Below are 27,767 nucleotides of genomic sequence, written 5' to 3'. Positions count from 1 at the left end.
GCCGGTCCCGGGCGGACGGAGTCAGGAGCCCCGCAGCTCCCGGCCTGGCCGGGGTGGCCGGGTGGGGGGAGTCGGGGACGCGCAGCTCTCGGGAGGCTATTCCTGGCGGCGGCCCCCGCCCGCGGCAGGGGGCTGCGGGGAGGTGACAGGTGGCAGCCGGAGCCTATAAAAATTCCCGAGCCTCCAGCGACTCACAGATCCGGTCCCTTCCCGCGGAGCCCCCCTGATCCGGAGCAGAGACCCGGTCCCAGCCGGAGCGGAGCCCCCCAGATCCGGAGCAGAGAGACCCGGTCCCATCCGGAGCGGTGCCCCCAGTTCCGGATCAAAGACCCGGTCCCATCCGGAGCGGTGCCCCCCCAGATCCGGAGCAGAAACACGGTCCCATCCGGAGCAGAGCCCTCCTCCCCCTAGAGCGGAGCCCCCAGACCTTGCAGTCATGCCCGGCAAAGAACCAGACGGAGACCCAGAGCTGGCCCAGGCGACCCCAGCAGCCGAACCGGCGGAAGCCCGGGTAGCAGAAGCGGTTCCAGCCTCGCCAGCAGAGGGCGCCCTGCAGCCTGAGCCCCAGCCCCCGGCCGCTGCTCCGGAGGGCGGGGAGCCTAAAGCAGGTGAAGGGGGGGGGGGGGCGGACCATGAATCTGGTCAGAGAGGAGCGTCCGTGCACGGGGAGCCAGGCGGACCCGGGAGCCCATCCTCGGGGTTAGGGGTGGGCAGGGGGAGGCTGGAGGTGCATAGAGGGGAGGGGGCTAGGCTGGCGGGGGGAGGGGTGTATTTAGGGGAATGGAGTGGGCAGAGGGAGGCTGGGGGGGCATAAGGAGGGGAGAGGGTTAGTCTGACGGGTGGGGGAGGGGTGTATTTAGGGGATGAAGTGGACAATGGAAGGCTGAACTGGCCAAAAGTATGACAGGGTTCAAAAAGGAGCTAGATAAGTCCATGGAGGACAGGTCCATCAATGGCTATTAGCCAAGATTGTGAGGGATGCACTCCATGCTCTGGGTGTCCCAAAACCTCCGACTGGACAAACAGGGGATGGGTCACTCAGTAATTGCCCTGTTCTGCTCATTCTCTTTGAAGCACCTGCCCCTGTCTGCCAGAGACAGGATACTGGGCTAGACGGACCATTGGTCTGACCTGCTATGGCCATTCTTATGTTGGGTATCTGGGAGTATGGAGGTGGGCAGTGTAGGCTGGGGTGGGTGTATTTGGGTCTGGGGGTGGGTGGAGAGGCTGGGGGTGTATTGGGAGGATGGGATAGGCTGGGATGTGTGTATCTGGGTGCATGGGTGTGGGCAAGGGGGCTGAGGAGGGTGTTTTGGGGGGCTGGGGTGGGCGGAGGGAATGGGGTGAGTGTTTGGGGCTGGGCTGGGTGTGTTTTGGGGCATGGGGAGGCTGGTGGGTGCATTTAGGAGGGAACGGATTGGGCAGAGGAGACTTGGGTAGATGTATTTGGGTGGATGGGATGGGCAGGGGAGGCTGGAGTGAGTGTCTTGTGGGGGGTGGGTGAGGGATGCTGGGGTGGGTGTCTCAAGGGGTGTGCAGGGGAGACTGGGGTGGGTGTCTGTGGGCGGATGGGGGCCAGGGGAGGCTGGGGTGGGTGTCTTGTGGGGGTATGAGTGGGGGAGGCTGAGGTGGGTGTCTGTGGGTGCATGGGGTGGGTGGGGGAGGCTGGGGTGGGAGCGTGGTAGGCCCTTGGGAAATGCATTGAGAGGCTGTGTGTGGCGAACAGGCCTAGCCGGATGGGTTATGTCAGTGGGGGGGTTCTGTGTATTTCTAACGTGTCTATGTTTGTTACAGAGCCGCCCAGCTGCCCATTGCACCTGGCAGTGGGGGACGTGAATGATAACTCGGTGTCCCTGACATGGAAGGCCCCAGAGCAGGCGAGCTCCGCTGGCCTGGATGGATACCTGGTGGAGTGCTGCAAAGATGGAAGTAGGCTTGAGCTTTACTCCTTTCTAAGCATGAAGAGCTGTGTCTTAATGGGGAAGATCATGTAACACACTAGCTGAGTGTGTCATGTCCCTGACTCGTGGCCAGGCCACACAGGGGAACAGCTGATTGAAAACCAGCAAAACATTTTTGTGTAAAATTTCTTTTTTCTTTGAAAGTTCCAAATAAATAAAAATTGACCAGCTCTCCATAGAGGCTAGGAGCTTACTATTGCTGCCAGAGAATGGGTTGACTCCAATAACTCAACGGGAAGGGGGCCATAATTTTGGTGCTGAAGGCCACAGGTTTAATCTCCAGTGATGACCTGTGGTGGACACGTTGCTCCCATGGGATAAAAGGACTTGATTATGTCGATAAGTAGCTACACAGGGAACACATTTTTAATAATGGGCTCTTCAGTCTAGCAGAGGAAGGTCTAACGTGATCCAATGGCTAGAAGTTGAAGCTAGACAAATTCAATTTGGAAATTAGGTGTATAGTTTTAATGGCAAGGGTAATTAAGCATTGGGACAATTTACTGAGGGTTGTGGTGGGTTCTGCATCGCTGACCATTTTAAAATCACGATGGGATGTCTTTCTAAAAGCTCTGCTCTAGGAATTATAGTGGGGTCTCTGGCCTGTGTTTTACTGGAGGTCAGACAGGATGATCACAGTGGTCCCTTCTGGCCTTGAAATCTGTGACTATGAACCCAAGTCTCTCTTCCTGAGCCACTGGAGTTGGGAGACGGTGGTGGGAACAGCAGGGTGGCTCCTTGTCCTATGTTGGGGTCTCTGAACATCTGAATCACTACATATGAATGTAGATCTGGATGCCAGAAAGTCATAAAAACATCAGGAGGAGGAAAAAGTTTGCAGAGGAACAGCGGAGGGGTGGGGGGTTAGGGACAAACGGACGGGCACTAAGAAGGTCAGTCCCAAATTTTCAAACTTGTGTGCCTCACTTCAGGGCCCTGTGGCCCAAATCCTCCAAGGTGTTTAGGCATCTGACTCTCATTGATTTCAATGGACATTAGGTGCCTAAATCCTTTTGAGGCTCTAGGTCTGTGTTTCTATTTTGTCTCCTAAATAAGTGACCTGATTTTCAGCGGTCTATTGAAATCAGCAGGTATTGTGGCTGTTCAGTGCCTCAGAAAAGCAGTCCATATATTTAAGTGCCTATATAGAAATAGGCAACCAATTTTGAACATGTTGGCGTTATGTTTGATCGGCAGGTGCAATATATTTTGGCTTCGGACTCAGGATGATTGGTGAGGGGGTGGAGATGGGCAGGGAGAGGAGAAATATTTAATCCTCATGGACCTGAAAGGAAATGTAAGGATTAGGAAGAGACGGTTGGGGAGAGCTGAAGCTTTAGGCATTGGTTCCTGGGTTGAGGACAGGTGGTGAATTGGATGGTGGCAAACTGGATTGAACTAGGCTAGTGAAACTTGGTGGGCTGGTGGCAGCTGGCAGGTTCTGGTTGGCAAGTTGATGGTCTCTGATTAGTCCACTGGCTGCTTTGCTGGTTGATGGAACAGGGCAGGCGAGGGAAGGAGACCTTATTGGCTGGTGGCATTTGGCAAGTTCTCATTGGTGCCACTGGCAGGCATTGGTTGGCTGATTCTTTGGGGCTGATCCCTGGCTGCTGGCAGGATTTGCCCCATCGTGTTTTTCAGACTGGTGTTTGGGGGATGCCCTGTCTGCATTTGTTGGTGGGCTGAGGTTTGGAGGATGCTGGGGAGCTCTGGCTGAGTTTGTTGGTGGGAGATGAATGTTAGCTGGATGTGTGGGGTGATTCATGATCCTGGCAGGGCTGCGTGGGCAGGATGCCATGTGAACCTTTGGTTGTTTAGTTGGATAGTGGGGGTCCATGAGGTCAGGTTGCAGCAGGCCCACGGACTCTGGTTGGTGGGTTTGGGGCAGAGTGCTACTCGTGGCTGGCTGATAGGGAGAGGTTTAGGGGCACTGGCTGGCTTGGGGTAGACCATGAGCCTTGGTAGGATGGGACGCTGCCTTCGTGTAGGTTACATCGCCACCAGCAGGCACCTAACACTGAACTGTGTAGTGAAGGAGGCAAAAGCGCTTCACAGCCTGACACTTCCAAGTCTGGTGCTAAACCAAGCACCTGTTTAGAGAGAGCTGGGCTAATATCCAGTCTGTTATGATCCTTGATTGTGTAGGGCCTGGTTAGTTGGTAAAGGAGCCCTGGCCATCTGGCAGTGGGTAGCTGTTGAGCCCTGGCTAGCTGGTTGGAGCTGGGCTGTTGGTTGGTTGGGGCCGGCATGAGGGTTTTGCCTGGTTGGAAAGTTTTGGCTGATGCACAAACCTTGCTGGTGGTTGGGGGTGGAAGGGGGCTTGTGACCCTTGCTTGTTTGGGTGCTGAGGCAAGCTTGTTCTGGGGGGCTGCTTTGGGGGGGACGGACTGGTGGATCTTGAGGGCTTCTTCCAAGGTGTGGATGTTTCTGGTTGGATGGCCTGGCTGGCAATCCTTACCTTGATTGGCTTTTGGAGGCTCCCAAGCCTTAGCCGTCTAGCAGAGGTTAGGGGTTTAGACATAGGTTAGGGGTTTATGACATTAGTGGGTGGGTGAGATTCTGTGGCCTGCATTGTGCAGGAGGTCAGACTAGACCATCATAATGGTCCCTTCTGACCTTAAAGTCTATGACTCTACGTTAGAGGCATTGTGCTCCCAAGCTGTGGCCGGTTGAAGGCAGCTTTTTAGCTCTGGCTGAGACTGGCCAGCAAGCCCTAGCTCGTGTTTAGCGGATGGTAGAGGAGTCCTAGCCCACTGCTTGTTTTGGGGTGGCTGTGATGCCCTGGTCAGGGAGCCCCGGTTAGTTGGCTTGGGGAGGCAAGGGCATGTAGATTGGTTTGTTGGGGTGGATGACAAGCCCTGCTATGTGGCTGTCAACTCACCAGCAACTAGTGGTGTTGCCTGCTATGCTACTGACTCCCCAGAGGCTCAGTGAGAATTTACAAAGTGGAGTAGGATGGAGCCTGAGGCTTGCAGCAGGATGGCTCCATGGGGGAAGCAGCAATGCCCTAGATTCTGTGCAGCACCTGAATGTGCAAAGTTCCCCACTTGTGGGCCATTCCCCTTTTGGACGCTGAACAGCACACTAGTTTTCTTTCTGAGAGGTTGATAAGTACGAGTGAGCTGGCTGGTGGGGATGGCTAACGAGCCCTGGTTGGTTGGTGGATCCGAGGGGGTGGTGAGTGTTGGTTTGCTGGGGGCAAGCCCTGGATGAACATAGGGTGATCAGATGTCCCAATAAAATCAGGTGTACGATCGGGACCCCATTTGTCCTGATATTTGGGTAAGGAAGCAAGCGGGAGGGAGGCGCCGACTCCGTGGGTGTGGGTGCTCTGCACCCATCGGCAGCCAAGTTCCCCCTTCCTCGCCTCCTTCCCCCGCACTGCGCCGCGTCCCTGCTCCTCCCCCTCCCTTGCAGCACTTCCCACCGCCTAACAGCTGTTTGGTGGCGCTTAGGACTTTCCGGGAGAGAGGGGGAGGAGTGGGGATGCGGCGCGCTCAGGGGAGGAGGCGGAGAAGAGGCAGGGCAGGGGTGGGGACTTGTGGAAGGGGTGGAATGGGGGTGGGGCGAGGGCAGTGCAGGGGTGGGAAGAGGCAGAGGACGGGCGAGCACCCACCAGGCAGAGGGAAGGTCAGCACCGTAGTTTCAGGCATGTGGCGGGTGGGTGTGTGTGAAGAGGCAAGCGGTGGGTGGGGGACTGAGGAGGGATGCAGCAAGCCAGTGGTGGGCCAGGGGATGAGGAAGGGCACAGTGGCAGGGGGGCCCGAGCAGGGAGGGGGCAGGACCTGGGGCAGAGTGGGGGCGGAGCCTGGAAGGAGCAGGAGTGGACTGTGGGCGGGGCTGACAGCACCCAAATGTGTCCCAATATTTTACTGTTGTGATCTGGTCACCCTAAGTGAACAGTTCAGAATGAGCAATTTATTCAGTGAGTTTTGCCCCTTTTTCCGGTTTGCAAGTTGTTTGCTATTCCAGATTGTTTGATGGATATTTTATGTAGCAAATTTCAGCCTGTGCGAGCACTCCTTCGCGTATCTGATATTCACCAATCCATAGTCACGCTGTGCAAATGGTCACCTCTAGCCGCATGGCATTGTTTCTGTTCCCTGACTGGATAACCTGACCTTTAGAACCTTCTGCTGCCTTTGCCTGAATCAAAGCTGGTGTTGCAAAGCACTGGCTCTTGGCTCTGAGCCCAGCTCTGAGAAAGCTGCTCTCTGGGAACATTAGTCCAGTCACGAATGCTCAGGAAAAGTGGGGGAAAGAGAAAGTGAGCAGAGTCACACAAAGTCTGATCATAACTCACCAAACCAGCATTACTCACTCCTTAGCCAGCTGCGCTGGGGATGGAGGAGGCTGCACAGAGGTCTTTTGGGTTGCATTCTACTGGGAATGAAATTGACAACTTGCTAGCTAGGGATTTGATCGGTGGCACAGGCACAGTTCATGAGGGCTTGGCTGTGCATTGAAATAGTTTTGGGAAACTCCCATATGGAGAGAATTAGATTCTGTAGATGGGTGCATTGCACTACCACAAAACTGGTCCCATGTTGGGCCTATGACCGTTGTCAGAATCCATTTAACTTCCGTCATTTACTTTATTTGGCAGTTAGCTTTTTTCCGCTTGTAACCTGCTGTCTTATTAAGGAAGATCTTTTGTTTGTTTGTTCCAGCTGCAGACTGGGTAGCTGCTAATAAAGAACTCTTTCTTTCTACCCGGTACACAATCCGCAACCTGACATCAGGAGATAGACTTCAGATTCGTGTGAAGGCAGTGAATGCTGGGGGCATGAGTGTTCCAGCTGTCCTGGAGCAGCCTGTTGTCATCAGAGAGATACTCGGTACGGTATTGTCCTCACTCTATGCAGCCTATACAGAAGCGACATGGGTGCAACACTATGGTAGCACAAAGAAGCACACAAGTCAATATATGCTCAGCTAAGGTTGAACTCTCACTAACCCTTAACTCTGTCCACTGATGCATTACAGTATGGCTTTCAATTGTGAGCACATGCTATTTCTCAAATAATAGTTATTGGGTCAAATTCAGCCCTGATGTAAATGGGTGCAACATCCATTGATTTCAGGGCACTCTGTTTGGATGTCCCTGACCTTTGTCTAGACACTTCCTCTCATGGAATGCCCATGTATCACCAACCTCCAGCAAAAGGCGTTCATTTGAACATTCTAATAATTGAAATAAACATTTGCTGTGTTATTTCAGTGTGTGCACTTACACTCCTCTAGTTATACACTCATATCATCTGTTGGCTCACTTGTCCTTTGCACACTCATGTGTTGTTGCACATTCACACACATGAATGCGACTGTCTGTGTGCTGGAATGATGCCTGCTTATTTTGCTCAGAAGAGGTAAGCACTGTCTGTGTGCAATATGGGAACGTGACTCACTTCAAACTGGCTAAAGAATCGTTATCCCCACACTTAGCAAGGCTCCCGTTCCTCTTGGAGGGCTATGAACACGTCACTTGTGACACGGGAATACAAAGCTGTCCAAGAGCAGAAAGGACTAAGAAATTGTTAACTGTAGCAGGGCGAGGACTCACCGCTGCGGCGCCTCCTGTCAGTCGTCCTGGGAATTAGCTCTTCAGCTTCGGAGCGCGCTCTGCAGGCTGGTGCCTCGCTGCTGCTGGCCCCCATGTCCCTCCCGGCCCTGGTGCCCCCTGTCCTCAGGCGCTGCCCCTGGTAATACACCCGCCCTCAGGGTCTCCCTACCCAGGGGAACCCCCACCCAGCCTCAGTGGCTACTGCCAGTCACCATCTAGCTCCCTTTCACTGGGGCTGACTGCAGTCTGTATAAGCCAATCATCTCAGGCCAGGGGGTTTTGGACCGGCTGCCTCTGCCTACCCTGGGCTGCACCCTTGCACCCTAGTACCTTTCTGGCCTTTGACAAGGCCACAGCCTGGGGCTTTTCTGGGCAGGAACTCCCCAGCTCCCTTGCCCTATCCCCCAGCCCTGCTCCACTCAAGTACCCTATTCAGCTTCCCCGCAGCCAGGCCCTTCTCCCTCTAGACACAGAGAGACTGACTGCTCCTGCCCCACTGCCCTCTTATAAGGGCCAGCTGTGGCCTGATTGGGGCGTGGCCCAGCTGAGGCTGTTTCCCCAATCAGCCCAGGCTCGCTGCTTTGCCCTGCCACAGCCCTCTCCCAGGGCTGTTTTTAAGCCCTTCAGGGCAGGAGCGGGGTTCCTGCCCCGCTACATTAACCTGTACATTTTCATGTTCCTGTAACTCAAAGAGCTCAGTGGATTTTCTTTAAACACTCCCCCTGATAAAAAATAAATAAAATAAATCGCTTCTGAGAAACGTTAACCCCGTAGGAAAACTCCAGTAAAGCTATCTGCAGCTGAAAAAAGGGATATAAAGCTTGAATGGCCATTGCTACTCCTGTCCTGCAGTATCCCCTGTGGGGTGTGGAATGCTGAGGCCCTGTACACCATTAGCAGCAGGACTGTGCTTCCCATCAGCTCACATGGTTACAGCTCTCATGGTTTCTATGATCACTGTGGCGAGGGATTAGGATTAGACAGTTGTGCTGGTGGATGATGTTCTGTCGATGAGCCCCCCCTCCAGCATCGCAGTTGACAGCAGATGTAATGCAATTTGTAATCCCGTCAGGCAGGAGCACAAACTGTGTCTGTGTTCACACATCAGAGGGGTAGCCGTCACGCGTCTGACGAAGTGGGTATTCACTTCTGCTCCAATACATCTGTTAGTCTGTAAGGTGCCACAGGACTCTTTGTTGTGTTCACATGAGCATTCTTTGACGTATTTGACTGGATTTGAGGTATTTTGATGGCTACTGTTATCTTAGCTCCAGTGTGTTATTAGCATACACAGGGCTTCTGGCCTCTGCCAGGATGTTGCAGGCAGTGTTGTCTAAACCTGCTCAGAGCAAGTGTACACAAACCAATGTTTAATATGCCTGCAGCCATCAGCTCCTTGTCAACACTTGTGCTCCCAGAAGCAGATAATTTTAGTTGATGTCCTAGTACAGAGAAGGCCTGTCTTAGTTCACTCTGCAAGTGAATTAAATTAAATCGAATTAAGGCCATTTATTTCCAAATGAGTGTCCACATAGGCGTTTAATGTGGTTTCACTAATCCACTGTAAATTCATACCTTTAGTTAGTTCAGATTAATTTTCCTGAGTATCCCTGTGTAGACATGCCTGGGCTCATCTACATGGTGAGTTGCTGGCTGGGAAGCCAGGCATGTGAATCTAGAGCACGCCAATTTCCATGCGAACTAAGGCGCACTCTGGAACTTTCACTGCACTGTAGCAATGTGCAAATGATGAGTTACTGCACGGCAAGCTAGTGCGCTATAGAGTCACATGCCTGGCTTGCCACGCAGTAACTTCCTGTGCAGCCGAGCCCACAGAGTTTAAGGTCAGAAGAGATCAACATCTAGTCTGAACTCCTGTATCTCACAGGCTACTAACCGTCACCCAGCTGCTTTCTGAAAACACCGTCTCTTCCGAAAACACATGCTAAATGCAGAACACTGCACGACCGTGGGCAAATGTTTGAAATCAGGCAATTCAAGGATGGGTCCCGAATAGAGCAGGGTGAAATTTTGTTGGCGAATCAAGCCATTCTTTTGCTTTGGTTTTTGCTGAAAAATGCATTTTTCGGGGTCCGAAACATTTGTCGAATTTGAATTCGATGAATAGTTTCAACTGGAAATTATGTTTTCAAAAGAGGTGATGTTTTTTATTTCGACTGTTTTGTTTCAAAACATTTTGTTTGGATTTTTTTCATTCAAAACAGTGTTTCAGTTTTAAATCTGTCCAGTTTAAAAACACACACACACACACACACACACACACACACACCCCCCAAAGGCCAAAATTAGAATGAAAAACTAAAAAAATAGAATTTTGTTTTGAGTCGACCAACATTTTGATTCCAAATGAAATTTTTCCAAGTTATTTGATTAAAACATTTATTTCAGGATTTTTTGGTTCAGCCGCCAAGCCGAAAAATCCATTATTTGCTGAATGCTGCTCCTGAGCAAACTGTAACTTGGCCACCTTGCATGGCATTTTATTTTTCTGACTCTATGGTATGTTGGTCAGTTTGATGCCTTCATGCTTATGCCATGGGGCCAAGTTACAGTTTTGAGCTTCCTGGTTTCTGTTAAGCTAAAATCACAACCAGAAAGTGGCATTAACCTATTTTTGCATTTCATTCTAAATGTGCACCTGTCAGTGCTTTCCTCGCTGTGCTAGGAACAAAATACTGTGTATGGCTTATTAATGGTGCATGTTTGTTCTGCTAAACCCTACTGTGTGTACTTCACACTGCTCCATCTGTTATCTTCCATTTTCACTTATTTATTGATGCAGTTTACTTGTTTCAACAAATCATGTGGAGTGCTCCGAAGAGATTTTAAATAGCCGCAGACCCCTAGACAGACAGTTAAAAGCAGGAATGGGGAATTGTGATGTATCTGTTGGACAGTCAACACAATGTACATTTCACATGTAACTAGGGCAGGAAGAAGGGTTTCACACCTGGGGAAACAATTATCATGAGGTCTGTACAAGGGTGAGTTACATCTGAAGAAGTGTGTGTATAGGCGCTGAGACGGATACACATGAATTAACATTCTTTCGGGGGGGGGGGGCAGGGGTGAGATTTCTTTGTTCCACCAAGATTGATAAGTGCAAGCGTGGGCATCAGGAAAAGATTCCAGGACCAAATAGAAGCGTGCGAGGAGGAGATGCTAGCTCAGCTGTTGGGCACAGGCCATCTGGGAATGTCAGGCATTCCTTCACTCCCCGCCCTACACTGCCTGTGTTTTACTCTCACAGCTGTTTAGGCATCATTCAACTCAGATTTAACTCTAGACACGGCCCCCGCATACAATATCCCTCCTAGAGGTAAGCTCCTGCATGGTTAATCCTGGGAGAGGCATACGCTTCTTTTATTATGTACTAGCATAAACCTTTTGCCTCCAAAGGAACTGCCAACAAATGCAGCCGTGGTAGAGTTACCCTGCTGCTATTTTGACTCTGGTAAAGGAGACAGAAAGTCCGTATACACTTGCAAACATTTTCTGCTTCTCTCTGTTATGTTCCCCAGGGAACACAGAAGTAAGTTTCCAGCACATGGTGTTAGCGCCAGAGGTCCCAGTTGGTACCCCTCATCATCCAGCCCATCTTCTCTCAGCTCACAGTCAAGCACGGAACCCCAGCTGCGGCAGAAAATGGTGCTGCATGACTTTTAGACATGCTCTCTCCCCTGAGTCAGTACAGAACCAATTTCCCCACTAGGAGGCGCTGTGCTACAGGGAAGGATGGTGGATGACTCTGTAGGGGGCACTCTCTCCAGTGAGTTAGCACTGACCCCAATGACCCAGTGTGGTGCTAGGGGGCGCTGTGCTGCAGGGAGCAGCAAGGGTGACTCAGTAGGGGGCGCTCTCTCTGGAGAGAGTTCCTGTCCCAGCAATAGAATCATAGAATATCAGGGTTAGAAGGGACCTCAGGAGGTCATCTAGTCCAACCCCCTGCTCAAAGCAGGACCAATCCCCAACTGAATCAGTTTTTAGAGTTACTTAGTACTATGCTGCAGGAGGCACAGCCATTAAGATGCAATAAAAAACCAACACCGTGACCACCTGTGGGCAGTAACAGCTCCGCAGCCCCTATTCATTAGAGATGGGATGTTCTGGCCCAACAGCAACCTGCCCAAGCTTCTGCTGGAGAAGTAATTCCCCGCTTGCTCCGTAATCCCTTTGTGTTGTGTTACTGGTGTGAGGTGGCAGCCATGCTCCAGCCAAGAGGTGGCTGCATTTCAGTGCCAAGTCAGCCAATCCTGTGCTGCCCAGGCAGGGAGTGGTTGGGGATACCTGGGAGAAGAAGTGCTCTGGAAGGCCCGAGAGCCTGCCGTAGGAACTCCCACTGAGAGTGCGGGGCGGTGATTTCCCGAAGCGCTCATGAAAATGACGGGTGTGTGACGTCTGCTTTGTCTAGAGCACCCGAAGATCCGAGTGCCGCGCCACCTGCGGCAGACGTATATCCGGCCCGCTGGGGAGGCGGTAAACCTGCTAATCCCTTTCCAGGTAGGCAGTCGATGTTTCCAGTGAATGGCTCTTGGGCTTGGCCTCTGTCTATACAACAAACCCCCTCTCATGTGCGGAGATGCTGGGGGGGCCTCCTCCCTTGCAGCAGGGGGCTCAAGGGAGACCCCCCAGAACAGACAAGTGGGGAGGAGACAGGAAGCTTGAACTTGGTGTGGTGAAACAGGGGGTGCTAGTGGAGGGATCCGAGGGGCATGAGGAGAGCAAAGGGAAAAGAGTGGTTAGCCTGCAACTCAAGCGCCCCTGGTTCAATGCCTGGCTCTGCCACAGAGTCCCTGTGTGACCTTGGGCACGTCCCTTAGTCTCTCTGTGCCTCAGTTCCCCAGCTGGCCAATGGGGACCAGCAGTGCCCTGCCTCCCAGGCCTGTGTGAGAGTAAGTATGGTAAAGGTCAGCAGATGCTCAGAGGCATAAGGTGAGGAGAGCCAGGAAAGCACCATAGAGAGGTGTCAGCAGCTGGGGGTCATGGCTGCAGTGACCCAGGTAGGAGACCTGGAGGGGAGTTTAGGCCCCCGGGACAGATTAGAAAGGACACATGCTGGAGGAAGACGAGATGAGAATGGGATGCTGCCTGGCTCTGGAGGGTTGACGAGGGGGCCTGGGTGAGAGCCCAGGTGGTGGGCTTGGGCGGTCAGCTGGGCCCATGCTACCCGGGAGAGGACAGAGAGCTGGGTGGAGATATAGGACAGGCTGGAGGGAGAAAGGAGCTCTGCCAATTACAAGGCATGGGGAAATGCCCTTTCTCCCCTCAGTCAAAGCCATTCACCCCTCCCCCAGCTCCTCGGCACCAGGTCTTGGGGGCAGTCCCCAGTGGGATTTTACCCCCAACCACATGGGGGGCACTGGGAACATATTTACTGCCCATTGACTGGGTGGGAGGGGCTACAGCTATGCTATTGGGGTCTTCACACCTGGCAGGAGTAGGGAGGATGCTGCATCCCCAGGGCTATCCTCCATGCCCCCCCATTCCCACCCCACGGCAGAGAGAAGGGTTGGTGGGATCCCCTTGATCACCCTGCAGGGTGTGGGAGGGGGTTCCTGCCTGCTCCCAGGAGTGTGACTTGGGGGCTTGGATGCCACGTGCACCAGTGACTGGTTAGGAGAGGGCATCCTCCAACTCTCTTTGGCCCCAACGGTAGTTGTTGGCCCCAGGCCCCAATGCCATGTGACCAGCCTAGGGGCCCCAACGAGGGCCTAGGGTCCGCCCTGTCTATTTACCTAACCAAGCAGCTGCAAAGGTCTATTCCGCATACCCTGCGATCCTCCCTCTCTGGCTCTTGCTGGCGAGTAGGTGCCTGCAAAGTGCTGTGCATTCTCCAGCCAGGTGCCTAGTGCTATGATCTGGGTATCATGCCAATTAAATCACGTAATTAACTGTCAGTGCCCTTCAGTAGGTGACACTCACTGCAAACACTGAGTGCTCCAGAGCGGCAAACCCCGCTGTCTGCACATTCTGGTCTCTCTAGCAAAGGCAAGAGAAAATGAGAATTTGACACTGCTGCAGCCAATTAGACTAGACTGTAAGAGCGAGTGGCCAGAGCCAGGGAAGTGGGGGGTGGGGATGGAGATGATCCTCTGTGGCCCCCACTGGAGGATCAGGCCACAGGCTATATGCTTTCTGATGGATGCTGTATTTTGATGTCACAGCTGATGCGCTAGCCGTAGTCTTAGCATGCGTGGGCCCAGCCGGCATTGTCCTCTTGAGGCTGTTGACTAGCAGCGACTGCTCCCAGATACCACAGCTGCAGGGGAAATAAGAAGACGGGCATTGGAAATGGAATCACAGCCAAGCCACAGATTCACCCACTAGGCAAAGCCACCCGTCCCCTAAAAATGTAACATCTCAAAGGTGCTCTCAGAAGGCGCATCTCTGCATCGCCAGTAAAGACCCGCACAAGGACCACTGGCATAGAGCTGGCTGGGCGGTGCTCGGCTGGTGGAATGGACCTGAACTGCTCTCCTGAGCTTTCTCCTCCGCCTTTGTCCTAGGGAAAACCGAGGCCCCAGGTGAGCTGGAGCAAAGACGGCCAGCCTCTGGATCCCAAGAGGGTGACCGTGCGCAGTGGTGACAGGGACACCATTTTCTTCATTCGCAAGGCAGAGCGCAGTGACTCTGGCCAGTACCAGCTGAGCGTCAAGATAGACAGGCTGGAGGACAAAGCTACCATTGACATCCGCGTGATCGGTGAGAACGGTGCAAGCACTGGGCGCGGGTCGTTGCCTGGACGGAGCTTTGCAGCCTCTGCTGGCTCTCATGGGCCTGCGGCCATCAAGCAAGATTCACTGCAGCATGGGGCCCCTAGAATTCACTTCTGCCCCATGGCAGCTTCAGCTGGGATAGCCAAGCCCTGGTGTGGCTGGGGATGGAGTTGCCAGCCAAACTCCCTGCTGGCCAGCACTCAGCAATGGGGGGAGATCCCAGGGCAGAGCGGTGTGTGTGTTGTCCTTATGTGTGAGACGTTGGAAGCTCCTGCAGCACCTCCCGGAGCAGGGTGCTCGGCCCGCTGCATTAGGTGTGGTCAGGAGGAAAGGTCCGCATGAGGAGCACTGCTGGGTTTGGGAGCTTGCTACTGGGCATAAGGCTAAGATGCCCTAAAGGGATGAATTAGAGGGTACAAAATGGATGGAGAGTAGGGACAGTGGGAGGGTCATTATGGGCTCGGGAGCAGAACTGATGGAGGGGCTGGGGGACAGGGTGCATATTCTTTCCAGACTCCTGGATCCTGCTGTAGGCTCATGCAAACATGAATAACCCATGAAATCAGACAGATGCACATGCACGGCTCTCCCTGCTCTGACACCATGGTGATGGACGCTATTAGGAAACACTATTTTGCTAGGAGGGTGGTGAAGCACTGGAATGGGTTACCTAGGGAGGTGGTGGAATCTCCATTCTTAGAGGTTTTAAGGCCCGGCTTGACAAAGCCCTGGCTGGGATGATTTAGTTGGTGTTGGTCCTGCTTTGAGCAGGGGGTTGGACTAGATGATCTCCTGAGGACTCTTCCAACCCTGATCTTCTATGATTCTACTGATTCATAAGAGATGGGATAGATTCTGGGTGAGAGACCACCAAGGGTTCCCCTAGTTACTCCCACCCCATACTGATCCATAGTGCCACACACAACCCATGGACTCAGCAAAGCAGCTGCCGTCTCTGCAGGCAGGTGGCTGTGTGAGCTCTCTGTCCACCGTTGTGAGCCGCCGTGCCTGCTCTGTACCTGCCAGGGGATGGCCTCAGTGGCTGGAATGAGCCTCTGGTTGTCATTGCAGAGCAGCCGGGCCCTCCAGAGAACCTGAAGCTGGTTGACGTATGGGGGTTTAACGTGGCGCTGGAGTGGAGCCCGCCGAAGGACAATGGGAACGCAGCACTCAAAGGGTACATGGTCCAGAAATCGGACAGGAAGAGTGGGGTGAGTCTGCGGCGTCTGCCCGGAGTACCTCTCTGAGCAGCAGGACCTGGGATGAGTGTGCGGCTTGAGCTGAGTCAGACGCTGTGGACTGTGATACAGTGCTTATGGCAGCAGGGTGTGGGGGGTTGGTGTCGATAGCCTCATAACCTCCCCCAGCAGGCAGAGCCATGGAGATGGAGCCCTCTCCTGACGTCCATTTGCACGGTGTAGGGAAGTCCTCACGTCGTGGTGCAGGAGAGGTTTACACGGGACGTTCTTGGGTGCCCCCAAAATGGTTTGGTTCCCAGCTCTGCATGTGTTCAGTTATTTGCACAACAGCCCCAGGCGGGATCTGGGTCCCGTTGGGCCGGGTGCTGCACGGACAGGGCTTGCGGGCGAAGGCAAGACAAAGCAAGTGGCTGTAACAGACAGCTGGAAAGAATGGGGCGGGGGTGGCTCAGGCCTTTACCCAGGCCAGATTTGTTTACAGTGAGGTGGTTTGAAATCAGCTATTTCTAAAAAATAACAAAGCGAGCGAGAAATCAGGTCCCAGGTCCCTACAGACCCGACGGTCTCAGCTGGGAGTCGCCCATAGGTGGCCCAGTGGGGTGAGCCTTGGAGAGGGGCTTGAAAGAGGTGAGGGCAGAGGTCGCTCCAGGGGGACGTTGCCCACCCCAGGGGGTGCACCGAAGAAGATGCACTGGTGGGTTTGGGAGTGGAGGTTGGCGCTGTAGGGGCAGCAGAGCGGGGGAAGTCAGGGCCGTGTGGTGTGGATAAGCAGGGAGGCTCTAAGCAGCGTAGGACCTGAAAGGAAAGGAGCAGAAGCTTGTGTGTGATGAGATGGAGAAGGGGGAGCTGGTGGTGGGGAGTGGGACTCGGGGGAGTGATGTGGTCAGAACCACCTGCCATGAAGATGGTCTGACAAGCAGAGTTTTCCCGGGGAAGCACTCTGAACCGGACACAGAGGTGCCGTGCCTATAGCAGGGAGTAGCCCGGCCCTGGGCCTAGGGCTGAGCAAGAGGTGGGTGTGCTTCCGATGTGAGCAGAGAGTCATGGCCAGGCCCCTCGCTACCCAGTGCTCAAGCCTCACGGTGCAACGGGGCGCAGACCCAGGCCATAAACTGTCTTAGTGGGGCACATAGTTAGTATCACTTGGGGACTGCCCCCAATTGGCTGCTTTCCCCATTTACCCACCTCCTGGGGAACAGCAGCCAATCAGATCTGTGCAGGCGGTAGACAGGGTTCTGTTCTCCCTCCCAATGATGTGACACCTTGTCAAGTAGGGTGAGGAGAGCAGAGAGCCCCCAGCAGCTCAGCGTAGCTCCACTTCCCCCATCCCCTCTTCCCCTTGTAAACAACGGGCTCTCCTCCTCTGCCCTCCCTGCATGGAACATCCTGCCTGGAGGAAGAGAGGGGCCCCCGCTGCAGCCCCTCCCCAGCCCTGGGAGAAGGGGGTGAAGAACCCCAGGAGCTGCAGGAGGAGAGATGTGGCAGAACAGATGCAGAGGTAGAGTTGATGGGGGGACAGGATTGATTTGGGTGTTGGGGGGTGGAATTAATTACGGGGGAATGGGCAGATGTAGGGGTGATGGTAGCTCCCCCCACTTTTCCCCCAGACCTTTAAGCACTGTTGCAGCTGGAGGAGGTCACAGAGGGACTGGTCCAAGGAGGCGTTTGGGGATACAGAAGAGGAAGGCAGGTGGGGTGGGAGGTGGGGAGGAGGCATACCAGTTTCAGCACCTCTTGCTTTTCAGCCTTTAAAGTAGTGAGAGCCCCCTTGCCCATCCCCCACAGGCACCTGTTGAAAGCCCAGTCGCTGCTGAATGATGCTTGGGCGCAGGCGAAAGGGAGAATGTCATGCAGGCAAGACCTGCTGAGCCAGGCACAAGGGCAACTGTTCTCTGTTGTGTCAACAACTGCAGCCTCTCCATGACCAAACTGCTTACCCTGTGCATTAAAGGCTCACGTCGGCTGAGGGCCGGCTGCCATGCCTCGTCTGTCTTGCTCGGGATGTTCAGGGGCTCGTACTTTTTGCAGCAGAGGGAAGATTCTCCACCACCACAACATCAAGAAGCAAGTCATTAGGCCGTGTAATGGGGCAATGCTCACCTCCAGGGCACCTCCTGCTGGCCTCCCAGGGAATTAGCTCGCCAGCCTCCACAGCGCCCTCTGCCAGCTGGTGTCTTGCCTTTCGTTGGCCCCCCCGTGTCCCTCCCAGACCCCCTTTCTCTGGGAGGTTGCCCCCCTGGTAGTACCCCCACAGTATCTGGGTCTCCCCACCCAGGGGAACCCCCACCCACTATCTCCACCTCACCTCAGTATCAGGCTACTGCCAGTCATCATCTAGCCCCCGTTCACTGGGGCAGACTGCAGTGTACGAGCCACTCATCACAGGAAAGGGGGGTTTGGACCTGCTGCCTTGGCCTACCCCTGCCCTCTGCAACCCCAGTACCCTTCTGGGTCTTTACCAAGGCCTGCAGCCTGGGAGGTTTCCCAGCCCTGCTCCACTCTAGGTACCCTGTGAGCTCCTAAGCAGCCAAGCCCTTCCCTCTCTAGAGGCAGAGACAGACTGACTCTGTGCCTGGCCCACTGCCCTCTTATAAGGGACAGCTGAGTCCTGATTGGGGCATGGCCACAGCTGAGCCTGCTTCCCCAATCAGCGTGGGAGCTGCTTGCTCCCAGCCACAGCCCTCTCCTGGGCTGTTTTAAGCCCTTTACGGCTGGAGCGGGTGACCATCCCACTACAGGCTGGTATCTCAGTAACTACCTAAGCTATCAAGAATGGCATCTTCTGTCAGTGCATTTTTTTTCTGCAGCTCACCCAGCAAAACGCAGGGCCGCCCCGGGGGGGGGGCAAGTGGGGCAATTTTCCCCGGGCCCCGCAGTGGCCCCCACGAGAGTTTTTCGGGGCCCCTGGAGCAGGGTCCTTCACCCGCTCCGGGGGCCCCGGAAAACTCTCACGGGGCCCGGGCCCCCGGAGCTTCTTCCGCTCCGGGTCTTCGGCGGCAGTTTGGTGGTGGGGGGTCCTTCCACTCCGGGACCCGCCGCCGAAGTGCCCTGAAGACCCGCGGCGGGAGGTCCTTACGCCCCGGGACCTGCCACCAAAGTGCCAGGTCTTCGGCGGCGGGGGCCCCCTGCCGCCGAAGACCCCAGGCCCCCTGAATCCTCTGGGCGGCCCTGGCAAAACGTCCCCAAGTTGTTCTTGAGGTTATCCCAAGGGGAGGCAAATCTGCCCAGCTGTGTACCAGAGGTTTGCACAGAGAAGTCACCCACATGTCGCCTCCTGGCGGAAATCAGAGTTGTGGCCTGTGTTGGTTTTTGTTTTTCACCTGCCCTACGTGTAATTAATAGGCTAAAATAACGGTCGAGGGGGAAGGTATCAGAGTCCACCCACTTCAGTGTTGCCCAGATGAGGAATATCTTTCAGTTCGTAGCGGGTGTCTACACTGCAGCTAGCCCCTCCCTGTTGCTCCCATTGCTGTGGCTACATGGCTTATTTTTGGCTGTAAGGGTGGTCCCAAGGCCTGAGTAATGGGACAGGCCCTGGATGCTCTACTGGGCGAGATAAACTGGCCATCAACAAGTTTAGGCTTGAAATTAGGTGAAGGTTTCTAACCATCAGAGGAGTGAAGTTCTGGAGCAGCCTCCCAAGCGGGGGGGGGGGGGGGGGGGGGGGAGGGAAGAAGTAGGGGCAAAAAAAACCTAACTGGCTTCAAGACTGAACTTGATAAGTTTCTGGTGGGGATGGTGTGAGGAGTCTGCTTACAGTCGCATGGTGCTGATCTGTGACTGCTAGCAGCCAATATCTCCAAGGGCTGGAGATGGGCCACCAGATGGGAAAGGCTCTGAGTTACTACAGAGAATTCCTTCCCAGGTGTCTGGCTGGTGGGTCTTGCCCACATGCTCAGGGTCCAATCACCATGTTTGGGGTTGGGAAGGAATTTCCCCCCCCCAGGTCAGATCAGCCGAGACCCTGGGGGGTTTTCGCCTTCCTCTGCAGCGTGCGGCACGGGTCATTTGCAGGTTTAAACTAGTGTCAGTGGTGGATTCTCTTTAAGTTATGATTTGAGGACTCCAATAACTCAGCCAGAAGTGATAGGACTATTGCAGGGGTGGGCGGGTGAGGGTTTGCGGTCTGTGGTGTGCAGGAGGTCAGATGAAATGATGGACCCTTCTGGCTTTTAAGTCGATGAGCTCTGTCTTTGCCATGCCGCCCTCCAGCTGGGGCACTGGAGCCAGGGGCAGACATGAGACTGAATGGATGGGCTGAGGGAGCTTTGAGAAACGTCTGGGAGATGGCAGCTGAAGCCATCAGAGCACATAAGGTCACCCAGGACGAAGGGGGAAGAGGAGGAGCCCCAAGGAGAAGCCCCTAAGGGACACTCATGGACGGCGGTTGGGGGGAGACACAATAGGCGACACTGAGGGAGTGGCCAGAGAGGCGGGGGGAGAACCAGACATGCCTAGGGAGAGGCAGCTGAGACGGGTGGTGCAATCAACAGGATCAGAGACGATGGGAAGGTCCAGGGAGATGAGGCTGGAGAAGGGGCCAGGTGGCCATTGGATGGCTGGTGTGAGATGTTAAAGCCGGACTGTCAAGGCTGTGTGTCTGAAGATCTTGGCTGTGAGGGGCAGGTGGGGAGGCTCAAGGGAGGGATTATGAGAGGGGCGATGGAGTGATGTTAAAATCCAGGAAAAAAGAGCCCGTGGAGAGTGACAGGCTGATGGAGGGTGTCGGGAAGGTCTGGAGGGGCTGATATCAAGGGACCAGCAGAGGTCCGAGGAGAGCAGAAGGGCCAGGCCACCATCAGGCCCTGGGGCGAGGAGAATTTGCTGAGGGAGGGAGGGATGGAGGGCAGGGGAGGGGGCTCACACTGAGTGGGGGATGATGCGAGTGGGTTTGAGGAGAGGGTGAAGGTGGAGCAGGACGATGGCTGGGAGTGGCGTGGAGCAGGGAGAGAGCTGTTGATGCAGAGATGAGGAGAAGAGAACAGATGGGGCAGCGCATCCATCTAAGGAACTTCAGCGCCTGCCTGGCGCCTCATGGGAGGGTGAAGGCCTCGGCCAAGCTGGGTTCGGCTCCTCAAGGCAGAGGGGCTGCAGTGGGGACGCTGCGCGGATGCAGGTGCGGAAAGACCGACTCGGTGCCTGGGTAGAGCCCGGTCCTATAGCTGGAGTGCCAGGGCCCAGGGCTCCCCCCAGGGTCTGGGCTGAGAGGCTGCCTGCCAACCTGTGCTGTAACCGTGGCGGGGGGTTGACCCCACTCTCCCAGCACTGGGGCTTGCAATGGGAAGAGCGCCGGGGGCTGGGTGGTGTTCACCATGCCCCGCACTAACAGCCTGGCTCCCCTCGGCTTTCAGCAATGGTTCACTGTGCTGGAGCGCTGCCCCCGGCCCAGCTGCACCGTCTCCGACCTCATCATCGGCAACAGCTACTCCTTCCGGGTGTTCTCGGAGAACGCCTGCGGGCACAGTGCCACAGCGGCCTTCACCACGGAGCTGGCCCACATCCGGAAACCAGGTTGGTGCTGGGGATGCCCAACAGGGAGCAGCAGCCGGGCGGGGAGGAGGCGCTCTCCCTAAGAGGGGCCAATAGCCAATGGGGGGCCAAACAGGTTGGCTGGGAAAGTTGCTGCTGGTGGCAGTTCTGCAAGGCTGATGTGAGTGAAAGGAGGAGGCCCAGGGTTTTCTAGACATCAAAAGGTTGCAGCATTCGGGTCCAACAGCTCGTGCCCTGCCAGGCTCGAAACGGGAGTGCTCTCCCGTTAGAACAGGGGGAGTCTTAGCGTAGCCCTTGTTCCTGACCCCCAAGAGCCTGTGGTAGCGGACGGTACAATGTGAAAGGCACACAGCTAGCTTAGAGCACTTTGGGGAGGCTCTGGGGCCCGATTTGGGGTCTGTAACATTGGATTCAGCCTCTAGCTTCAAAGGCGGAAGAATATGAAAAATTGCCCCAATAAATATTCTCTTAAACCTGTCTAAAATAGCTTTTTTCCCCAGGAGGGATGGTCTCTCTTGTAATTTCTACCCCATCCATAGCTTTCTCTCCTGTGATCTCCTGCCAGGTAGCATGGGGTGGCATGGCCTCAGAGCTGCTCTCCCAGCATGTGATGTTGGCCGCCTGAGACAACACTGGTGGCTGTTGCAGTGGGGGGGGGGGGGGGTTCTCCTGGGCTGGTACAGAGCACGGGGAGGGGACACATTCCAGTGACCAATTCTTGGCTGAGGCTCAGGGTTTGCTTCTGGTCCTGGGAGGAGGGTGTTCTGGAGTATTCAGTGCTTCTCTGCTAAGGGCGCCCGAGCCCCACCGCTGCCTGGCCCGAGCGCCAGGGCACAGGCAGCCGCTGTTGTGACCTGCTGTTTGTTTCCTAGAAATTGCTTACAAGCCCGAGAAGTACTCGGGCTGGGACTTCTCCGAACCTCCCAAATTCACCCAGCCCTTGGCGGACAGGTCTACCACCAGAGGCTACAACACCCAGCTCTTCTGCTGCGTCCGGGCCTTCCCCAAGGTGAGACTCCACCCTTTCCTCACCCCGTCTTTCCTCTGCCCTCCCTCACACGTCTCTTCACGGGGTGGGTGCCTGAGAGGCCGCCAGATCCTGCAGCGTTACTGTGCAGGGTGCTGGGTGGCACCAGGCGGCCAGGAAGGAGCGGGCTTGGAGGCTGCTCCATGAATGGGGTCGGTGTCTGAATGGGCTGGAGGAGTTATCTGAGAGCATTGGGAATGCAGCGCCCCATTTTGGCAGGTCAGGGGAGTGTGCCAAGCCTGTGGGGGGTGCAGAAACTCTGCCTGGGCTCTCCAGGCACATGCACCACCCTCCTTGCATAGACTTTCCTACTGCCTTAAAGAAGCAGCAGCTGGACCGTAAGGCTACCAGCTAGGGGACCTGGGTTCTAATCCTGATGGTGCTGTTTATTTACCATACAGCCTCAGGCAAGTCACGTCACCTCAGCCTCGATTTTTCCATCTCTTAAATGAGGCTAATAATACTTGCCTGCTTCCCAGTGGGGCTGCAGAGGGCAAGTGTGTTAGTATCTAGGGTGTCCCTCTCCATGGCATCAGGGTGTTTTACCACCGCAAAGGGAACGGTGCCACCTGTGTGGTTAACCCAATCATCTGCTGTACCAAAGCCCCATTACATGCACACACGGGGAGCTACCCCATTGCCCCATCAGCGATGGGCATGGGGCCCTGGACGGCTGTTCCCCCAAAGGCCCTGCTGCATGCCATGAGCGTCCTATCCAGAAACTGACAGATCACACCAGCTGGATGGCTTCTAATTCACCACGGCATAGGGGCTCTTCAAAGGTCTCACTGTCAGGACCAGTGCAGAAAAGCCATGAAGACGACCAGAGGCAGAGCACTGGCTACAGGAAGAAGCTTTGGGCTAGTGGGGTGCCTCCAGCTGCCGCGAGCTCATTTCTACGGCTAACGAAACCCTCTGACTTTCAGCCCAAAATCATCTGGCTGAAAAACCAGACGGAGATTCGGGAAGATCCCAAGTACATCGCAGTGATCAATGAGGGGGTTTGCTCGCTGGAAATCCGGAAACCCAGCCCCTTCGACGGTGGCGTGTACACCTGTAAAGCGGTCAATCCCCTCGGGGAAGCCTCGGTGGACTGTAGGCTTGATGTGAAAGGTAAGGCTGGCGGGCTGGCGGGTTGGTGGCCCTTGTGGCTCTGTTCCTTGTCCCAGCACTGGGGTTGCTTGTCTTTGAAAATCACAGCCTGAGCTGTCCAGGTGCCTGGGTCCCACTCAGGGCCGGCTCCAGGCACCAGCCTGGCAAGCAGGTGCTTGGGGCGGCCACTCTGGAGGGGGGCGGCACATCCAGCTATTCGGCGGCAATTCGGCGGATGGTCCCTCACTCCTGCTCGGCGCGAAGGACCTCCCGCCGAATTGCCGCCGCAGATCACGATTGCGAGCGCAGCTTTTTTTTTTTTTTTTTGGCTGCCTGGGGCAGCCAAAACTCTGGAGCCGGCCCTGGTCCCACTGAGATCTGGGGTGTTAGACTTCTTTAAATCTCAACCCTGCATGTTTTACTGAAGCCCACTGCACTTCATTGGAATCTCCTCCTGCCTCACTGTATGTAGGGGACGTGTGACAGCTGCCATCTTGGGGGACAGCAGGGATTGAACTGGCGCCCTCCAGAGCTAAAAGCACGAATGGCTCCAGTCTGAGCTACAGTCAAACCTCCCTGCCCCTCTACCAGTTTGGCACAGCGGGAGACCTGTAATACCCACTCCTCAGTGGGTGACATGAATGTGTCATGGGGGAAGGGCTGTATCTGCCCCAGATTTAGGAAGATAGGCAGCAGGCTCTAGTTAGGACATTCCCAGCACCTTCTACAGCCCTAAAGACAGATGCTACCCTCGGTGCAGCACAGGCGGTGGATGAGCACCCCATGCCCATAGGGAAGGGGCCCCGGGCCAGCCCTTCATTAGTACTTTGGGACTGAGGAGGGCCATATAAGCACCTAGATGGGTTGGGTGGGACATGCATCTTCCAGAGCCCAGCGGGTGGAGACTGCTGGGTGGAGACGGTTAATAGGAGAGCCAGCGAGAGCCCATTCCCAAGGTCTCAACATCCTCAGCTGTGCCCTGCTTTTCCAAAGCGCTCAGCACCCCCCATGACCCCGTGGCCAGAACTGTTGTGATGCGAAACCTGTCCACCAAAGTGGGGCCTAGGTCCCTTACTGAGCAGCTGCCAGTTGGTTGTGGCTCTCCGGGCCATGATCTCATTGCCATTCCCAGCTCGCTGTCCAGGGCGGGTAAGAGGGGAATGCTCAGGCTGGAAGGCCTCAGGGTTTCCAGTAGAACATCCCTTTCCATCTCACGTTGCCTTTGTGCACAAGGCCCAGCGCCCAGATGCTACTGTGATGGGCGCCCCACGGCCGCAGCAACTGGGCCGGTTTTGTGCCTGGCTCCCCCAGACGCCGCTGGCTGGAATGAGGAATGGTCCCGTGGTGATCCCGATCATGTGCCCTCCCTCGGGAGTGCTGCAGCCTCGCCGTATTTCCCCACTGTGACCTCTTTAAGCTGAGCTCTGCGGCTGGGATATTAGGCTCCAGGGGTGGCAAAGAGCCTCCTGCTATACTGGGCTTTGTAACAGCTGCGCTAGGGCTTCAGGCAGGCGTGCTGACCAGCCAGCCAGACCCCATCTGCTGAGCTGCTCCAGTGTGCAGGGAACCAGGAGCGCTGTCTGGAGACCAGGCAGTGGCACACTCGGGCATCTCCATTGGGAAGGCTGAAAGTAGGAAGCTACTAGCCAGTTAGCCAGATCACTGCTCTAGGCACCCCTCCTCCCCACCATATAAACTAGCAATCCAGCTGCTGGCCACACCCCTGCCCCCCACCCCAAGCAGCCCCCTAAGCCGCTAGCCTGGACAGACACACCTGGTTCTGTGGCCAAGGAGTCACCAAACTTGGCCTCTGCCGGGCCACAAGGGGGAGCAGTTTCAGGGCTGAGAGCCTGGTACCTTACCAGTGCCCCCAGGAGGTGAGCAAGCGCATTGCAGCTGTTCACAATGGAGTGGCAGTGAGGACAGGTGAAAGCAGCAAAGAGTCCTGTGGCACCTTATAGACTAACAGACGTATTGGAGCATGAGCTTTCGTGGGTGAATACCCACTTCAGATGCAGTGAGGACAGGTCGTCCTAGATAGCTCTATTATTAACAGCTTGAATCACACCCAAGAGTGAAGCCTGGGTGGGCCTTGGGCACAGGTGTTAGGCGTTCCCACTGGCTTGCCCTGCCGACATCGGGCAGCCGTGCTGCACAACCTGCAGCTTTTGACGAGCCCTGCAGGGTAGCACCAAGGGACGTGCACAACATAACCCTCCTGCATGGAGGTATGGGGCCTAGGACCCAGCAGTGCAGGGGTCAGCGGGGAAGAGGGACACAGCGTCTGGCCCAGTTGAAGATGGTAGAAGGCACCTGGGGACCTGCTATCGCCTGCGAATGGCTCCGCTAGTGAACCACCGCGGGGGGCTTAATCCCTTTCCTGGAATGAGCCGGCACAGCCCATCAGCCCCCCCTGGAGCTTGCCCTGCTGCCTGCTCTGGGGTGACCTCAAAACGGGTGCCATCCCCCAGCACTCTGGCTCAGCCCAGCACCCACAGTCAATGAGATGACAACGGAGCCCGTCCTCATCAGTTGCCAGCTGGCGTAGGGATGCGTATGCCCAGTAGCTGGCTGGCTCCCACCTGAGAGGACTCAGCGGAGACACCAGCCCTGGCAGGCCTCACAGCTGAGGGACGGTTCATGCCCCCTCAGTCCCCATCCACTATAGTAGCTCAGCATCACTGCAGCTGCAGCCTTGCTGGGCTAAGGGTAGTAATTCTGTTGGCATAAATGCACCCGCAGAGACAGGACCCCAGTGAGCTGAGCCGGTGCAGACACTGTAGAAGAAGCTGGGACTAGTGACCGATCTATGCACGCTGCAGGGTGGGGGAGTCACACGCACCCTAGAGGAGCCAAGCCCTCAGGTGGGACCAGGCTGTTCAGGCTGGAAAAACTAGAGCACCACAAAGACAGGCAAGGAGATGACACCTGGGTTAGTGACTAGGAGCTGAGCGTACAGTCCAGCAAAGCAGAGAGGCCATGAGTGCAGCCGCCAATACCTTCAGGGTAAGAGTAGAACCAACAGGAGAGCGCACAGCCTGGGAAGAGGGCCAGGGAGCGATAGTGGTAGGGCAACAGGTGGTGGCTTGCAGCCAAGGTTGAGTGGACAGGGAAACATTCCTACATCAGACTAGTGGGTCTGGGTACTAGATTCCCTGAGGGTGGGGTTTGTGGCCTCCCCCCATGATGGCAGAGATTGAGGGGCAGGGCAAAGAAGACGTTGGTGGGAATGAGGGCTGGAGTCATCCTGCAGCACGAGTGGGAACGGCCCAAGGGGCGTTTTCCTGACTCCGCTATGGGATTGTTACAGGCTCTTGTGCTTTTTCACAGTACCCCAGTGAGGGCTGTGTGGCGGATCTGATGAAGAACAAGGTAGGTTGGCATCTAGCTGGGGCTATAATCAGGCCAGTTGGGGCAGGGGCATCTGTCCCCAAGGACCTAGACACGGTTGCTACATTTTAGGTTGCGCGATCAGTACCATCCCAGGTCACCCCATGTGGGCTGCCTGCTGGTGGTGAGAGGGCTGTTTGAGCGGTCGTGTGTATTCTGGCCAGAGCAGTGGGGGGGGAACGGGGAGCAGAGACCCGGGCCTTGCTGTCACTGAGTGAGTCTGGTGACAAGACAAGCCCTGCGAGAGAAGCCACTTGTAATCCCGGGGCCTTGCTGGGCATGAGACAGGGGGTGAGGGTGGAGGTGTGTGGAGAGTCCTGTGTCATTAGTGGGCATGTGGGTGAGGGGAGCTCTGGCATGTCGGGGAGCACAGAATCTTTGGGAGATGTCAGTGGTCACAAACAGGGAAACGAGTATAGCATGACACATGGAGGGTAGGGGTGGGCATATACGGGGAGAGCCAAAGCACCGGTCGGATTCTGGGTTGGGAGCATCAGTATATGGGAGCCCAGGCCTGGGCCCTTGGTGCACATGCAGGGGGAGTGGGCCGGGGCCAGCGGGGAGACAGATGAGTGGAGCTGGAGCCTGGACATACAGTGAGAGGGGTAAGGGGCAGGACATGTCTGTAGGAAGAGAGCTGCCTAGGCCAAAGCATGGGAGGACCCTAGGGGGGCGTCGGGAAGCAGCTCTGTGCCAGGATTTCCCTCTGCGGTTAGACAGATGGGCTGCACAGCCTCTCCTTGCCTGGAGGCTCCGTTCCCAGCAAGGCGCTGTCCTGATCTCTTTGCTCCCTAGATGGACGCTGCGGCTTGGAGTCAAGTTGCCACTGGGTAGCGTAGGCAGCAGAAATGCAGCGGACTGTGAAGCCTGCTGGCTTTGGCCCTGTCCCCAGATCTCTCAACGTCTTCAGCTCTGTCCCCCTCTGAAGCAACATCCTGTGGTGGCAGCCCTGCTCCAGTGCTACAGTCCCCCAACGTGCCTTTCGCTGTGACAATAAAAAGATTCCCATGGAGCGTGCGTGAGGCGCTGCTGCTGCTGTGTGGTCTCTGTGGGTGAGGCAGGGTGGGGGCTGAGCCAAAGCCAGGCTCTCAGTGGGCAGGAGCCCAAGGGAGCTCAGTGGCCGTGTTCCCCCATTTCTGCACCCGGGAAGGAGGGGGTCCCTACTGGTCAGGGAGGGGTTAGCACTGGGCTGAGCCTAAGGGTCAGGCTGGAGAGAGCACAGGTCTGTTTAGGTTGTCGGGATTCTGGACCAGCCTCACAAGCTGGCAATTTGAGGTAGGGGGTGTGTGTGTGTGTGTGTGTGTGTGT

The 27,767-nt window shown here is 55.7% G+C and overlaps 1 protein-coding gene across 1 annotated transcript; it reads left to right on the top strand.

Moving 5' to 3' along the window:
• MYBPH (myosin binding protein H) lies at positions 1-27,471 on the top strand. Its single transcript, XM_034767582.1, has 11 exons — positions 1-608; positions 1,795-1,929; positions 6,632-6,799; positions 11,957-12,045; positions 14,052-14,247; positions 15,333-15,472; positions 20,812-20,971; positions 21,823-21,959; positions 22,904-23,090; positions 26,400-26,441; positions 27,255-27,471. The coding sequence occupies exons 1-10, from the start codon at positions 437-439 to the stop codon at positions 26,408-26,410; spliced, it is 1,395 nt and encodes a 464-aa protein (XP_034623473.1). The 5' UTR covers positions 1-436; the 3' UTR covers positions 26,411-26,441; positions 27,255-27,471.
• The last annotated feature ends 296 nt before the right edge of the window (positions 27,472-27,767 follow it).

This window comes from Trachemys scripta, chromosome 4 (assembly GCF_013100865.1).
Source record: "Trachemys scripta elegans isolate TJP31775 chromosome 4, CAS_Tse_1.0, whole genome shotgun sequence".
Lineage (NCBI taxonomy): Eukaryota > Metazoa > Chordata > Testudines > Emydidae > Trachemys > Trachemys scripta.
Note: the sequence above shows the minus strand (reverse complement) of the source record. Positions and strands in the feature narration are given on the sequence as shown.